The 17031-nt window shown below is 35.8% G+C and overlaps 1 protein-coding gene across 1 annotated transcript; it reads right to left on the bottom strand.

Annotated features, from left to right (window-relative positions):
• Positions 1-1194: 1194 nt before the first annotated feature.
• Positions 1195-16274, bottom strand: LOC143252310 (uncharacterized). Its single transcript, XM_076504244.1, has 3 exons — positions 14786-16274; positions 5783-5975; positions 1195-3879 (listed from the first exon to the last, which is right to left on the bottom strand). Exons 1-3 carry the CDS (start codon positions 15707-15709, stop codon positions 3014-3016), a joined length of 1983 nt encoding a protein of 660 aa, XP_076360359.1. The 5' UTR covers positions 15710-16274; the 3' UTR covers positions 1195-3013.
• Positions 16275-17031: the final 757 nt, after the last annotated feature.

The raw sequence follows: 17031 nt of genomic DNA, 5'->3' as shown, positions 1-17031 counted from the left end.
GGTCAGCTGCTCTCTTTGTTAACCTGAAGATGACCTAAGAATTGTTTGTTTTTGAATTTCGCGCAAAGCTACTCGAGGGTTATCTGCGCTATCCATCGCTAATTTAGCAGTGTAAGACTAGAAGGAAGGCAGCTAGTCATCACCAACCACCGCCAACTCTTGGGCTACTCTTTTATCAACGAATAGTGGGATTTACCGTAACATGATAACGCCCCTACGGCTGAAAATGGCGAGCATGTTTGGTGCGACCCGGATTCGAACCCGCGACCCTGAGATTATGAGTCGAACGCCTTAAATCACCTGGCCATGGCGGGCCTTATGCCTAAGAAAGTCGATTCTTTTTTTTCTGCTTTATTCTAATAAAAGTTTTAATACCCATACCAGCTGTCTTGAGATACACTAACACATATAATTCTGACTAGATTTATATCGTAGACATGCTTGTAAATAATGATTTGCAGAGTACAATCTGAATTGAAGGCAATATCTTTTGGGTAAATATGGAATTAAAATATTCATTTATAAATACTTCTTTCACTCTTTCTCTTTTCGGATTAAGTTGTTATTTTGAATTTCGCGCCAAGCAACTCGGAGGCTATCTGCGCTAGCCGTCCCTAATTTAGCAGTGTAAGACTAGAGGGAAAGAAACTGGTCATCACCACCCACCGCCAACTCTTGGGTTTTCTTTTACCAACGAATAGCGGGACTGAACGTCACATTATAACGCCCCACGCCTGAAAGGGTGAGCATGTTTGGTGCGACCCGGATTCGAACCCGCGACCCTCGAATTATGAGTCGAACGCCTTAACACACTTGGCCATGCCAGGCCTCGGGTTAATTTACTTTCTCACGTGTTTCTTTCTGCAACCCTGTTACTTTTCACTTGTTTTTTCTTCTGGTGTAACTTTAGGATGAAACTTTCAAGCATAATTACTTTGGAAAATGGTCCTTTCGATGGTAATTCTGCTGGGCTTTATTTATTTCGATGTTATTTCTGGCATTATTTTCCGAATTATTTGTTGTAAGTGTTTGACGTCAATTCCTTTGGAATTATTACAGTGTGCCAGTGAACTTGGACCTCACACTAGCACTCTGTCCTTGTTTGCAATGAAAAATTACTGTTGTGATTGATTTCAGTAACTGATGAAAAAAATAAGATAAATATATCAAATAAAACACAAAAGCAAGTTCATAACAAACAGGAACGGTATATTCTTTATAATATCAACATAAATTAACAAAGGTGGCATTCCGTACTGGATTACGAACATTGTTTTACTAAAGATATTACTACAGCAAAAAGCATTAAATCGTTTCTAATGTGCGGTTTACGACAGTCGTGTTTTTATAATATGAGCCTCTTAATGTCTGATGCTAACGGACATAAGTCAATTAGTTTTCGTGACACTTTCAAATCTAGGAACTTTGATCATGTACAGTAATCAGATAAAAATTTGAACAGCCTGGCAGGTTTGTCCATGAAATACACTAAAAATGTATAAATTGTTTCTTTTTTTGAATTTCTCGCAAGCTGCGCAAGGACCATCTGCGTTATCCGTCCCTAATTTAGCAGTGTAAGACTAGAAGGAAGGCAGCTAGTCATCACCACTCACCGCCAACTCTTGGGCTACTATTTTACAAAGAATAGCGAGGTTGATCGTGACATAATAATGCTCCACGACTGAAATGGCGAGCATGTTTGGTGTGACGGGGATTCAAACCTGCGACCGTAACTAATCTCTATGATGTTAAAATTTTGGTCAAAACAAACAGTCGTGATCATAAAGTGTAGGTTCTTGAAATGGAATGCGACCAAGATGTATCTGCATTCCTTTTAATGACATGCGCATGACGCACATATTACGCGTGCGCTTCGGTGTCTATCCGCACCATATTTACCTCACTTGATGTTTGGAATTCAGAAAGCTTCCGATGCTATTAGCAAGTCTGTAATTATAGTAATCGTAATGTAAGTTATCATTTTATAATCAATATTGAAAATTATATTAAAAAAAAAACACGTTATTTCTACATAGGAATTCTTCAGAAGTTAGTTTTTGTCTTAAATAAGTAAATTGATGTATATTGTATAATTAAACAAAACATAAACGGAAAAACTGTGATAATTACAAAAAAATATGGAAGAACTAAACGAACTAATGTATATAAAAGAGTTATATATCCTAGATTTTCTATAAAAAAGAAGCAGAACCGGAAAATATATGCATTTAATTAGTCAATGAGCACGCCACCTTTGGTTTTGTTTATAAATTATATAAATATGATATTTACTTAGAAATAATTACGGGCTTTAGTTCTTAGACTGCTGAATTCTAAATATACATCTCACTTTAACAATAAATTTTGTCTTCTCCAAAGCAGATGGCGTTTATTCACGTCACGAAGTAGAAGTTCACAGTTCCACCAAAAGAGAGGACAATATTTTCCTTTTTTCCCATAATAACACTTGAAGAATCTTCGTATTATAACTCAAACAGTTTGTGTTTTTCTATATTAAAACCACATCATTTTATCTGGTGTGTAAACTGAGGATAATTGAACTTTTCATTGTAGCGTTGTAACTCCTGTAGTCTTACCGCTGTCTCACCGTTTTAAACTTTAAAGACACCCTACATATGGGATTTTGATTTATAATACTGTATCTGTTATATTTATTTGAAATGATTTTGAATATCATTTTAATACGATTTTTCTTCACACCACTCTCTGATTCTCAAATTATTGATCATGCATCATGAAAGGATGTAAATGAAATATTAATTATTAAAGTTGCAGTTATAAAGGAATCGAAATTATACTTGCAAACTGGCATGTAGAAACACACTGGCCACTGTTACTGCTTATTCATGCAAAACTGTGGTTTTAAGAACTTAAGAACTGAATTATTTGTTCCTCAAATAATTATGATGCTCTCTTTTAAATAAAGCAAAAATTGGTCATTAAATTTTTATTTCGTTTTCCTTAAACTTATTTTCGCTAATATTATAAATATCTATAATTTATTAACGTTCGTCTTATTTTCAGAAAACAAATAACTTTGCGGAAAAACGAGAGCATTTCGATGAGTTATCTCTGGGCGATTATTAAATGGAAGACACATGCACTTTCTTGAGTGTTTCCTAATTGGCACATGTTCAGCAAAAGGAAAAAATTTAGGGCTACAATATTTATCTAATGACGTCTTATAATTTTCATGCAGAGCATTTGTCTCAATATTGTCACTGACCGATATCTGGCAGTCTATAATGGCGTTACATTGATTGTTCATGTCACAGTTGCACGTAATTTTACTAGAAGAAGCAACGGTTGGTTTAAATGCATTTCCAATCTCAAGCTCGTGACACTGCGACTCGTGCAAATATTCAAAATCTTCGTTAGCGCTTGTTGTAAAAGATCCCCCATATGTTTCGTCATCTGCAGAATCTGTTTCAAAACTGCTACTTTGGTTTTCGAAGCTAAAAGTGCTCAAGTTATCAGAGAATGTGGACCGGTTCTTATCATCTAGCCGAATGCTTCGTTCACACTCCGGTAAAAACATGTCGATCCTTTTTGTCGTTTGGTCTTTTAATTCATCAGCTTCAACTTTCTGTGAGAAAACTGGTTTACTTTCCGTAGGAAAAATGTTGTCTAATGAAATGCGATTCATATCTGCCTCATTCGCAATTGTATTCGCTGTTGAAGATAAGTCGTGCTGAAAAGAAGTTCTTAAAAAATAATTAGCACTATTTCTAAAGTCCCTCTTAGGTGGTGAAGTGCGATAATTCATAATAATCCCAACAGGAGTCACAGGACCAAACAACCTGGGCTTCAAAGAAGGTGAAGTACCTTCTTTAAAAACTCGATTCCGGTTTCTGTCTCCTAATGAAACGAAAGAGTTGATAACCCATTTAAATTATCTAAGCATAATTTTTATACAGACATTCAACATTTAATGTTCGACAAATTATTGACGTAAAATATAATAATTCACAATTTTTCTATTAATTTCTCTTCATTCATGCATCAGCCAAAATAGTCTACAATCAAAAATTTGTCTGAACACGTACTTTACTAACAACTTGCTTTGTTGCTTTAAAAAAGAAAGTATAGAAAGTTAAAAATATCTGACTGTAATCAACATGTACGATTCACAATTTTCAGTTTTTTTTTTTCAGCGACGATTAAATATTTTGATTCATGATTTTATTGCTTTGAATGGGATTATGAGTTGAAAAACTTCAGTGGAAAATTATTTTGAAACTTGTACTTTAAAACTTAAGAAGTGTGATACTTTTAAGCATTTGAAGTATTACTTAATTAATTAATAAGAAACATAGGAATTGTAAATTTCTGAACTCTTATCTAGGACATGAAAAAAAATCTTAAATCGAGTGTTAAAACGTTTTTACACATCAAGTCCATGTTTGTTCTATTGCTCTAAAAGTATCTAAATAATCCTCACAGATGACAATTCTTCCTGTATTACAAAAGATAAGTCTCTAAGATCTGCGCTACTGTTTCAGATGTTTGTTTCAGCCACATAGCCTTTTAATATAAATTAAATCTCAAAGAGCATGATTGACCTAAAAAACTAGAACAAAAACTTTCAGCATTAGAAGTCTTTAATTTTGCATTACAAAATAATAATCTCAAGTACCAGTCTCAGTGAAATAATAAGTTTCGTTTTGAATTCTTTCTCAAATTTTAAGAACGTCTAAATCTTAAGAGGCTCGATTTATTACGCCCATTTCAAACTAGTAAAGCATGAAAGTGCAACGCATGCCCTGCTATATTTTTTAGTCTTACAGTTTTCAGATTAAAAAATAGATGAAACAATTTATCACTCTCAGAAATTAGGTCTGATTTCCAAGATCTTGTTTCTATCTCAGTTTGCCCTCGAGTTTTAACCGTTTTTCAGAATCCATTTTGGCTTCCATTATAACAAAAGTAGTTGACTTACAGTGAGATCTAAAACACTGACATACATCTACCAAAATTTAATCAACTCATCACTGAAGGGCATTCAATCTTCGTACCAAATGTGATTAAAGTCACATGAAAAAGGCTTGATTGTTTGTTATTAAGCACAAAGCTACACAAAGGGCTGTTTGTGCTCTGCCCACCACGGTTTCTAGCGATCTAAGTCCGTAGATGTGCCACTAGGGGGCTAAAATGATTCTTGATGTCTATATAAACGGGGAATAAAATTCCCATTACTGCGAATTATAACACTTATCTTAGCACTTATTAAATATTCAAAAGTTCAACTGTTCTTTCTTTTCCTGATTTTAAAAAAACTTTAAAGCGTCATTTGTTCTGCTTCTTGCGCCATAATTTGGAAAACCTGTAGACGTTGAACGTTTACATTTGTTCTTCTCAGCTCCGAAATACGTAATGTATGTGTCTGAAAACTCAGACTTCTTTTTTTGAAACCCAGAAAGGCTGTTAATATTATGAATTATTGTTTGTTACCTACAAGGAAGTAACAATTATGTATATTAATTCTTAATAATAAATTATTTTCTCGTTCAAGCTTCTAAAGTTGAATCTCAGTGTTTGATGTCGGGTTCACATCTTAGAAACATTAAATAATATAAAAATATCACTTTATTAAACAAGCTACGGATCTGAAATTTTCCAGTTGAGTTTCTTAAATTACTTTGAAGCGTTTTCATAACTCTACATGTCTCGTCATGTGATAGTAAGATTATCAATGGCTTTAATCCAACAAACGATATATGTGTACCTGGAAATAAAAGAGAAAGAAACACATTGAACTTACCAGCTCCAAAGTCAGAGAATTTTCCTCTCCTTCTCTGGAAGATTCGTTTATGAGCTTTTCTGTGAGTTGCATCTGTTAGGTAAAGTAGGAGTGGGACCAAGGAACTTGCCAGTAGACGGAGCCACATTATAATGTGTTCATACCATGGTGACCAATGCTGGGCAGGGTTGCTAATTACAAGAATGTTCAGAATCTACCAACAAATAAAAAAATACGTGCAGAAGTGCCATTAGAATAAAATGTCAATTTATAAGTTGAAACTTAGGTTAACTTCACAAACAAGGAGTTTATATCAACACAAGTAAATATTTACTATTAATAACGCTATAGTTTAAAACATTATAAAACGGATATCAACTTATTATGAACACTGATTTTTTCAGCCCCCCACCCCAATGGCAAAGCGTCATAACGAAACACGAACTACTTCTATCATACGTAACCAAACCTACTTGTAATTTCTCTGTTGTCCTAAGCTAGTGAAACAACAAGTACATAATATTAAACCAGTGAAACGACCATTACGTCATCCTAAGCTAGTGACACAACCTGTACGTAATCGTAAGTAAATGAAACAACCAGTACACGACATTCTAAGCTGGTGACACAATCTATATGCAATCATAAGCAAATGAAACAACCAGAACACGTCATTCTAAGCTAGTGACACAACCTATATGTAATCATAAGCAGGTGAAACAACCAGTACAGCTAGTGACACAACTACACGTCATTCTACTAGTAATCCTAAACAAGTGAAACAACCAGAACACGTCATTCTAAGCTAGTGAAACACAGCCTATATGTAATCGTAAGCAGGTGAAACAACCAGAAGCTAGTGACACAACTAGTACGTAATCCTAAACAAGTGAAACAACCAGTACACGTCATTCTAAACTAGTGAAACAACTAGTACGAAATCCTATGAAAGCGAAACAACTAATACGTAATTTCTAGAACAAAATAACAGCAAACAAACAAGTTGGTTCCTGTTGTTTGGGCACCTTGAGTTTTTAACAAGTTAAACGCTGTTATTTTGAATAGGGATGGAGTGAACCAGTGTAGTTGACTTCATAATTCAGATGTAAATTTACAGTGAATCTGAGGCAGCTTTAAAACAAGTTATTGATTTAATATTCGGAGAAATTCAGATCAGTTTGATTATTGGAGATACTTTTACACAAATGAGTCTTATTCTGGAGTAAAAAAACAACTTACTTCATATTTAAAATATAGAAATATTTACAAGACCTTTGTTTATCACTAAATTTCACACAGAAAACGTTTAACTTAATATGTGAACTATAAAAATATTATCACCATTGTGAGTAAAATTACAGAGGTAGGTTTCACATATAAAAATTATCTTATTAACTAACAACATAAAAGTTTGTTTGAATTTCGTGCAAAACTACTCGAGGTCTATCTGCGCTAGCCGTTCCTAATTTTGCAGTGTAAGACTAGAGGGAAGGCAGCTAGTCATCACCACCCACCGCCAACTGTTGGGCTACTGTGGAGTAAAAGCCAATGGTGAGCCATACAAGAGAGAGTGGTTATTGTATTCACCATCAACAGGGTCAGTTAACTGCTTTGTTTATAAACTTTTTGCCACTACATTTTCCTCGCGTTTTCTCGAAAGAGAAGGGTTCAATGACTGGCGAAATGCTATTGTAATTGATCATCATGAAAGAAGCACTACTCACCAAAACTCTATGCTAACATACTTAACTCGCAGACAAGGTTTAGGCTTGCGACAAGAGTTCGAAAAACAAATTAAAAAAGAGTGCAATTACTAGGAACATGTCTTGGAGCGTGTAATAGCTGTTATCCGTACATTAGCTGAACGTGGCCTGGCATTTTCAGTAACAGATGAAAAGTTTTGGTTCACTGCAGAATGGGAATTTTTTATGGCTGCTTGAGCTCATAAGTCAGTTGGATCCATTTTTAGAAAGGCACATTTGGAAATATGAAAATTCTGGAAAAGAAAATTATTCTTACTTGTCCAAAACCACCTGTAAAGAACTCATTGAACCAATGGCTCAGAAGGCCCACGCGTTCATTGTTGATGAAGTAAATTCATCTGGTTATTTTAGCTTTTCAGTTGACTCGACTCCAGATCTATCATATATAGATCAGTTAAGTATTGCACTTCGATACCTAAAAGATGAGTAGCCTATTGAATGCTTTTTAACCTTTCTGGAACTGGTTTGCTTGCTTTGGAATTTTGCACAAAGCTACTCGAGAGCTATCTGTGCTAGCCGTCCCTAATTTAGCAGTGTAAGACTAGATGGAAGGTAGCTAGTCATCACCACCCACCGCCAACTCTTGGGCTACTCTTTTACCAACGAATAGTGGGATTGACCATCACATTATAACGTCCCCACGGCTGGGAGGGCGAGCATGTTTGGCGCGACGCGGATGCGAACCCGCGACCCGCAGATTACGAGTCGCATGCCTTAACGCGCTTGGCCATTTATGGAACTGAAACGCCATTACTGGTGAGGAAATGGCAAACCAGGTATTGCAGTACTAACGTGAAATTTGCAAACTTAATTTTTCCAAATGAGGGATCAGTCTTATGATAATGCTGCTAACATATCTGGACGTTACAAAGGGATGCAAAATAAGTTTGCCATAAATGTACTCTGTGCAGTCCATTCACTAAATTTGGTAGACTGAAGTGCTGTTGACTGCTGTCAAATAACAGTTAGTTTTTTCTCTACAGTGCATTTGCTCTATCTATTTTTCAGCCTCATCTAGCCGGTGGAAAATTCTTAAAGCTTTTTTTTTTTTAATGAAAGTGTATTAAAATCCCTCTCAGATACCAGATGGGAGGCACTTGCTACGGCAACAACAGCAATTTCGAAGCCTTTCTTTAAGATTTTGGAAGCTTTAGAATGTCTAGTTTAAGACTAGTCACAAAAGGTAGACAATACTGGAAATAAGTGTTGATTATGTGGAGTGAGATTTTGCAAAAGTTTCATAAAACAAGTCAAGTTTGCAAAATGAGGATGTGAACTTAAAATCGTGCAGATCTGTACAGGCCATTAGCTGATCAACTACGCACTTTAAGGAATGACTTTGAAAGATTTGAAGCAGTTGCAAAGGAAATACTACCAGAGGTTGATTACAATGCAGCTCAAACTTGCAAACGTGTCAGAAAGAAGGTACTCGATGACGGAGATACACAAAAAGTAGATCAGAATGCCAGAGATAAGTTTCGTATCACCACCTTTTACACAATTGTAACAAACTAGAAACCCAGATGAAAAGAAGAGGAGAAATGTACAAAGAAATAGCAAATATATTTTCTTTCCTTAGTGATGTGCCAAATGATGTCACTTCATCTGCTGAGACTGAAAGGTACTCTCAGCGTTTCCAAAAGCTAATTGATGCTTACCTGAGCTTCAACAGTTTCACTCATATGTGCGCCATCAGTTCAGTGCAACAAAAACTGCAAAAACCAGATTCAGTCATGCTAAACTTTATAAAATAATTTTAGAAGACAAAAATTGAGTGTGCGTTTCCAAATGTAGACATTACATTGCGTATATTTTTAACATTAATGGTCATAAAATGCACAGCAGAACATTCATTTTCTCAACTCAAGCTTATTAGGAATCCCAACAGAACAAATATGCGACAAGACAGGCTGGATAACTTGTTTCTACTAAGATTTGCTACGCCAAATTAGTTTTGAGGACTTGATCAAAGACTTTTCAATTAAAAAATTTAGAAGAAAACCTTTTAAGTTTTAAATAAATATTAAGGTATAAGTAAATAATTTGCTTACAGGGTTTTAAGTTCAAAATGAGAAATTGTTAAAATCAAAGTGAGACTTTTTTTAATAAAAGGGTTTTGAATATTTTTTTTCATTTTTGTTAACTCAGAGTGAAAACAAACATACAGTAAAAATAACTATTTTTAATTATCATTAATCAAAGAAGTGATTTCCCTCATCATCTCTAAATAAAAAGCCTCAGTCATTGCTTGATTTTGATCCATGCTCAATCTGTTAAATAAAATAAAAAAGTTTTCATTTAATATAGTTGTGGGGTCTGACCTGGAGGCCCAGCATGGCCAAGCGTGTTGAGGTGTGTCACTCGTAATCTGAGGGTCACCGGTTCGCATCCCCATTACGCCAAACATGCTCGCTTTTTCAGCCGTGGGGGCATTATAATGTGACGGTCAATCCCACTATTCGTTGGTAAAAGAGTAGCTCAAGAGTTGGCGGTGGGTGGTGATGACTAGCTGCCTTCTCTCTAGTCTTACACTGCTAAATTAGGGACGGCTAGCACAGATAGCCCTCGAGTAGCTTTGTGGAAAACTGTAAGAAAACTGAAGAAAGGTTATAAATTTTCAGACTTTTATTTCACTTTCAGCACTTACTGAGTCTTAATGTCTTGTCAGTTAAGCAATGGAAGGGCCGTGGGGGGAGCACCATTCTTGGGCTGTGCTTAGGGCATCAGTTGCCCTTAATCCGGCTCTGCTGAGCGCAATACTACACGATAAGCTATCTTTTCTGTGCCCACCGCGACTATCAAACACACAATTATGAGCGTTAATAACCTTCACACATACTACCGAGCTACAGGGAAACAGATATTATGAATTAAATGTTTTTTAAATTGTTTTTCCCGCTTTATTTCCTTATTTTATTTTAATTCATTTTTGGAATTTAATGCGCCAGCCGTCCCTAATTTAGAAGTGATAGACGACAGGGAAGTCAGCAAATCGACATCACCCACCGTCAATTTTTGGGCTACTCTATTACCAACGAAAAGTGAGATTGACCGTAACATTATAACGACCTCCTCCCCGTTGAAAGGGATATGACCTGAAGTTTACGAGCCGATCACTAGGCCATGCCAGGCTTTTCATCAGATGACTCGTGGTTAACTCCTTATTTTTATCCCTATTTCTATATAAATGAAACTTTTACTTATTTATGTGTGTGTGTGTGTGAATATATATATATGTCATAATAATCAATTTATTGTTTACCAGTTATCAAGAAATATGTTAAAGCTAGAAAAACCAAGACGTTCAGCAAACAGGCCAGTTTTTATAATGAGGAAATCGAAAATCGATCTAAATAAAACTTATGATAGCCTAATTAGTCATTCAACCATAAAATTAAACACGTCTTAAACACCTACTTTTTGAAGTTTACTTGAAACTGGTTTTGTAACCATTTTTGTTACTATGCCACTCTCCAAACGGAAATAGAACAAATGCACTTTTCAGACATTCATCCAAAACATTCACACGTGTAAGATATTCACTTCTGAATAAAACTATTTATATTCACTATTTCGCAAAAAAACCTATTAAAACAATGTCCAAGTACGAGAAAGAGGAAGTGACAAGTTAATATGAAATTTAGTCTAAGTGACAGTAAGCCCTTTCCAGTGGCACAGCAGTATATCTGCGTACTTACAACACTAAAAACCGAATTTCGATACCAGTGATGGGCAGAACACAGATAACCCTTTGTGTAGCTTTGAACTTAATTACAAACAGCAACAATAAATGACGGTAAATCTATTTAGTTCTCTAGTAAGAGGCTGAACAATATATGGGGAAACGAATGCGTTTTTTTTTTCCTTTTTGTATATCGAAAGAACGAGTATAATTTATCACTATATATGTATACAATATTATTTTGAATGCTTGTCTTCTATGACTGAGTAATAGACTAAGGCAAAGACGACCATTACAACTCTAATTTTGGACAGACAAAATCAAGGCTTTTACTTGTTAAAATACTCTTTTTTAAATTATTTTATAAATAATATTGCACGCTTAATGTAAAATTAGAGTTCTTAGACCCAATAAATCTAGGTCTAGACGCCCAAATTACTATTTTGTCGCTTTTGAAAGCTAAGACATTGCTATTGTTATTTTCCAGTTTTGGCAGCCATTTTTTGGACGCTATCCTGAATTTCTCAAATCCCTCAAGAATGACGAGGTAGTACTCTCCTGATTCACAGTCAGCACTCTCAAATTCTGTTAAACCATCAAGAAACATTTCAAGCACGTCAAAATATGATTCATGTTAGAATGATGGTTTGGATACTGGACTAACAGAGCGTGGCCCTGCATCACGAAGTGGTTAAGGCACTTGACTCCTAAGTGAGAGTCGACGGATCGAATCTTCGCCGCACCAAATATGCTCGCCCTTTCAGCCGTGGGGGCGTTATCATGTGACGATCAATCCCACTATTCGTTGGTAAAAGAGTAGCCAAAGAGTTGGCGGTGGGTGGTGATGACTAGCTGCCTTCCCTCTAGTCTTACACTGCTAAATTAGGGACGGCTAGCGCAGATAGCCCTGGAGTAGCTTTGCGCAAAATTCAAAACAAACAAAACACCAACGTGGACAAGTGTGATGTGGGAAACAAGAGAAAAACAACACTAAATAACACACTGTACAACATACTCCAGTCTTTAATCTTATAGGTTGGTCAGAGATAACTCTTGCTATTTATTTAAGTCAGACGTGCACGAACCCAAAATGACTTTATTTTGTTATGAACAACTTTTAATTTGGTTTATTAGTGTTAAGCACAAAGCTACATAATAATGGGCTATATGTGATCTACTCACCTCAGGTATCGTAACCCGGTTTCTAGTGTTGTAAGTCTACAGACACACCGCTACGCCACTGTCTGAATTTAATGAGATTTAAATTCTATAAAAATCTCAGGATGAAACACGAATTTTCGTTTTCCCGTATTTTATTTTCAGCTGTCTAATGCAAAAATATACTTCTTTTAAAAATTACAGTTTTTGATAAAGAATATTTTACGTCTCTGTGATTCTACGTTTTGGCCTGGCATGGCCTAGCGCGTTAAGGCGTGCGCTTCGTAATCTGAGGGTCGCGGGTTCGCGCCCGAGTCGCGCCAAACATGCTCGCCTTCCCAGCCGGGGGTCGTTATAATGTGACGGTCAATCCCACTATTCGTTGGTAAAGGAGTAGCCCAAGAGTTGGCGGTGGGTGGTGATGACTAGCTGCCTTCCCTCTAGTCTTACACTGCTAAATTAGGGACGGCTAGCACAGATAGCCCTCGAGTAGCTTTGTGCGAAATTCCAAAAACCAAACCAAACCAAACCAAGATCCTACGTTTGTACTTAAACACGCATAAGGTATTTCGCAATTTAGTAAGCGATGAAATTCAATGAAAACCTAACTAGCGCTCTTCAAGAAAATGACTCGAAGATATCACTGCACAAAAACAACTGAGTGCAGCGACCTGAAAGCCCATGTCGAGTGTTACGTATTATAACTCATCTCGGCCAAGTCTTCGATTTATTATGTTACGTATACTACCTCGATTTCAAACCCGGAGATTTTAATTTAGAAGTTATTTAATATCAATATGTATAAACTTTATGATATCTGCCAACAAGATTGATACACACTGTCTTACAGTGCTAAATTAGAGACGGCTAGCGCAGATAGCCTTCGGGTAGCTTTGCGCGAAATTCAAAAAAACAAACAAAGCATCAATATTCTTATACAAACGAACAAAATGAACAAGCAACAATAGTGAATTGTAAAAGTTTGATAAGAAGTCGTTATTTGGACAAAGAATCCGAAAGTGTAATGAAATACCGCCGGTACAATGATGCTAGTTTGTAAATTTAGTATTCAGATAATAGAGCAGTATAACATTCTAGGCATGAATACAAATAAATGTTCAACGGTTTATTTCAGGATATTTGATATGGCACTGGGCATTCGAGTACAGAAGGCTTAGTATTTATGTAAACGCGAATTGATTATAATTCCTAATGGTTTTTGGAAGAACATGTCTGTAATGGTACAGTTTTAAATATGAGGAAGAACTGGCAAGACGAGAATAATTGCCTTCCATCTACTGTATCAATTCAAAATTAGAGACGACTTGAATAGATGGCGCTCGTGTAGCTGTACGCTCTATTCGGAAATAAATATAATACCTTTCCTTTTGTGACTCCTGGATATCTTGCTTCAGTGTTGTAAGAAAAAATATTGAAAATGAAGTGATGAGCAAAGTGAAAAGTTACATAATACATGATGGACCAAGCACTGATTATCTCTTCCCTCTAAACATCATGAGTAAGAACCTTACAGGCCAAAAAGTGCTAAACTATTTGAATCGCAGACACAAACGTAACTCAATTTTAAAAAGTGTTTTAAGTAAAAATAGGATTACCTGTGCGTGCACACGACTGCCAAGTGGAACTGTATTGTGAACACGGACCAGTAATACGATCATACATAAGTGAAGCAAGTGATAATATATGAGTTAATACTACCTCATGAATTGGATTAGGCAATGGTTTGTTAATTAAAACTGCAGACAATGGACAAAATGTAACACACTGTGAGCAATATAACAACAACGTAACAAGAGTTATTATTTAAGATTTAGTGACAGTGCAAACAAAATAATTCCTGAGAGGAAGGAAGAGGTCTGCTCTGAACGTAACCCTCCCTGGTCCAAAACATGAACTGAATCTCGATGAAGATGAAGCACTTTATGACGTTGTTAAATAACGAACATCTAGTTACAGAGGGATTTTGATTTATATATAAAATTATCTCACACAACTGTGTAACCCTGATTTCATTTTTCCCTTAACATTAAAAAAAGCTTGTTTTCGTCTTGAATAAAATTATATTTTCTTTCGAAATAATTTGTTTAATCTATAAAACGACTACCAAAAAGCTTAAAAATTAAAATGACAAAAAACATTTTTGCGCGATTACGGACACCTTCAACTCAACTGAAGTATGAAGTTCTGTCATTGTTTGACGGGTTAAACTTCCGGTTGTACTTTTTACCATTCGAACTTAAATCATAACAAAATAATAAATGTTACACCTTGAATAAAACATTTACTTCACTTGTGCTTTGCAAGATAATCTTTAAAACAACGTCTGTTGGTTTTCTATAACTTTATTTTTTTAATTACATGAAAACTTTCAATAAAACAATTCGAAAATTTTCGACTTACCAGAAATGGAACATGGACAACAAGACAAAGAAATAACGCTATGGTGGTTACTGTTTTCCACCTAAGGTCACAGTTTGAGGAATCTAGACAGGGAATAAGCCCTAGTTCAAAGAGCCGGGAAGCACTGATGGAGTTGGATCTATTAATAGTGTCATTTCTGGCAGTTGTACGGTTTGTTTGAGTTTCGCTGTCCAGGCTATGGCAGGTGGATGTACAACTACCTGATGGAAGTGCGTCCATTGAAAATAGTTGACGACTAAATCGCCATTGGTTTATTTGAACATCCAAACAACTAATTAAAATAGTTGCCATTAGGGTTACATACATAGCAAGGACAAAAATCCAAAATCCGTGGTTTACGTCCAATGGATTTGCAAAGCACATCTTTCCATCTAGGTTTTCAGTAAAGGTTAGTGGTGAACTTTTGAACACTTTACTCACTTTCAAATTTTTCCAAGCAAGCATTGTTGCAATACCAACAAAAACTGAAATGGCGGCCAAAGCAATAATGTGATACCTTATATGTCTTTGAATGATAATGTAACTGCACTTAGACGACCAACGTACGACAATTGCCCGATCAACGACGAGAGAAGCTAAAGTAAACATCTGGAACATTCGTGTTGTTATCAGTCCCCATAAAATAAATATACAAGGTTGTTGCATGTTGGGATGTACCATGTTTAAAAGTGAATACCCAAACACAAAGATCGTTGTTAACGAGTCTTGGATTACGATAACAAATAAAAGAAAATCAATAGTCTGCCACTGATTTCTGTACGTCTTAAACACAAAGATTGTCCACACTGTTAAGATGACGACCATTGGAGAGGACGCTGATGCCACTAACCAGGAAAAAATCATATATTCTGTAGCCATTGCTAAATCCAGATGAAAGCAAAAACCTTTTCGAAAAGTTTTCATTAAGAACTGATTAGTTTGTTTCACAACGCAATAGAATGACAAAAATACGACGCCATCTTACATAATGCTGAGAATAGATCCAAAGAAACGTTTTCTTAATTGTTCCTGAATACGTTGTAGGTGAACAAATAAAGAGTAAACTGTTCAAAGACACAAAAATATATGATCACGCTACGTATCACTTACAGAAAACACTTTCAGTCGTTGACAGTGTCTCACCTACTGCTAAAATACACGTTCTTGTTCTAGACACACACACACTACACAAACAGTCATTCGTGTTACCCTCTATTTTTGTTTTCTTAGAACGGCCCAGTACGTAAACACGCACGCAGGTAGACGCTTGGATTTATAAGTGAGTAGATGATGCATTTCTCTTAAGCAACGAGGTTGAACCACTGTGTTTTCTCCCGCATCACTGCCCTTGTCACCTTCCTCGATTAGCAAAGAAACTAGAAGAACTGTTAACAACAGTGAACGTTTAAGAATGACTGAATTATTCTACTGAACATTATAAAAAACGAAGAAACGACAAGTGACAAATCTATGTAAATCTCACATCTTGATAAACTGGTAACAAACCTGTTGTAATCGGTGACACGAGTGATCTGGTTAGAAGAACGTGGAATGTAATGCTAGCTCATAACAGCGTGCAGCCCTTAGGGCCTTGGCACGAAGCAGTAGGCGTGTAACATTTTGAGCAAGTAAAGCTAACTCTTCTACATATACCTGCAAGTATACATTTATATATATCTATAACACTGTTGAAGTGAGATTCAGTTTCAGATGCACTTTAGTTATCATCTTTTCATCACTATGACTTTATTAGTATCAAGCATTCATATTATTTCCAGGTATCATAAAATGCACATATCAGTACTTTTTGATTGATTTCGAGGTAATACTTAACTTTTTTTTCTTTATAGTTGCATGTTTTATAAACAAACGATAAAAATACAGAGCTGATGAGACAGTATCTTGCATGATTATGAAGACACAGTAAAGAAAGATTGTCCACACTGTTAAGATGGCGACCATTGGAGAGGACACTGATGCCGCTAACAAGTTTGGGCTAACTTATAAATTATACTGGACAACAAATGTCGTACTTTCCAGATTTTGATTGTAATCCAGATTCCATTACCGGGAAGGACCGGGTGCTATGTAGAATTCCTCCTTCAGTTATCTTGAAAGTTTATGATATTAAATTTCTATATCTTTTCCCCACAATAGACACACCACAGATAACCTATTGGGCAGCTTTGTACTTAATATTAAACAAACTACATAGTATAAAGTGTGCGTAGTAATCATGAATCATG

Source organism: Tachypleus tridentatus, chromosome 6 (genome assembly GCF_004210375.1).
Source record: "Tachypleus tridentatus isolate NWPU-2018 chromosome 6, ASM421037v1, whole genome shotgun sequence".
NCBI classification, from domain to species: Eukaryota; Metazoa; Arthropoda; class Merostomata; order Xiphosura; family Limulidae; genus Tachypleus; species Tachypleus tridentatus.
The sequence above is the reverse complement of the archived record's forward strand: the minus strand, read 5'-3'. Positions and strand labels throughout refer to the sequence as shown.

Bases quoted from the DNA above. Each gene is read 5' to 3' on its own strand.
- LOC143252310 (XM_076504244.1), bottom strand. From the start codon at position 15,709: ATGAAAACTTTTCGAAAAGGTTTTTGCTTTCATCTGGATTTAGCAATG. The intron at 5,976-14,785 runs GTAAGTCGAAAA...ATTTGTTGGTAG, and splicing joins TTGTCCATGTTCCATTTCTG to ATTCTGAACATTCTTGTAAT. The intron at 3,880-5,782 runs GTAAGTTCAATG...TCGTTTCATTAG, and splicing joins ATTCTCTGACTTTGGAGCTG to GAGACAGAAACCGGAATCGA.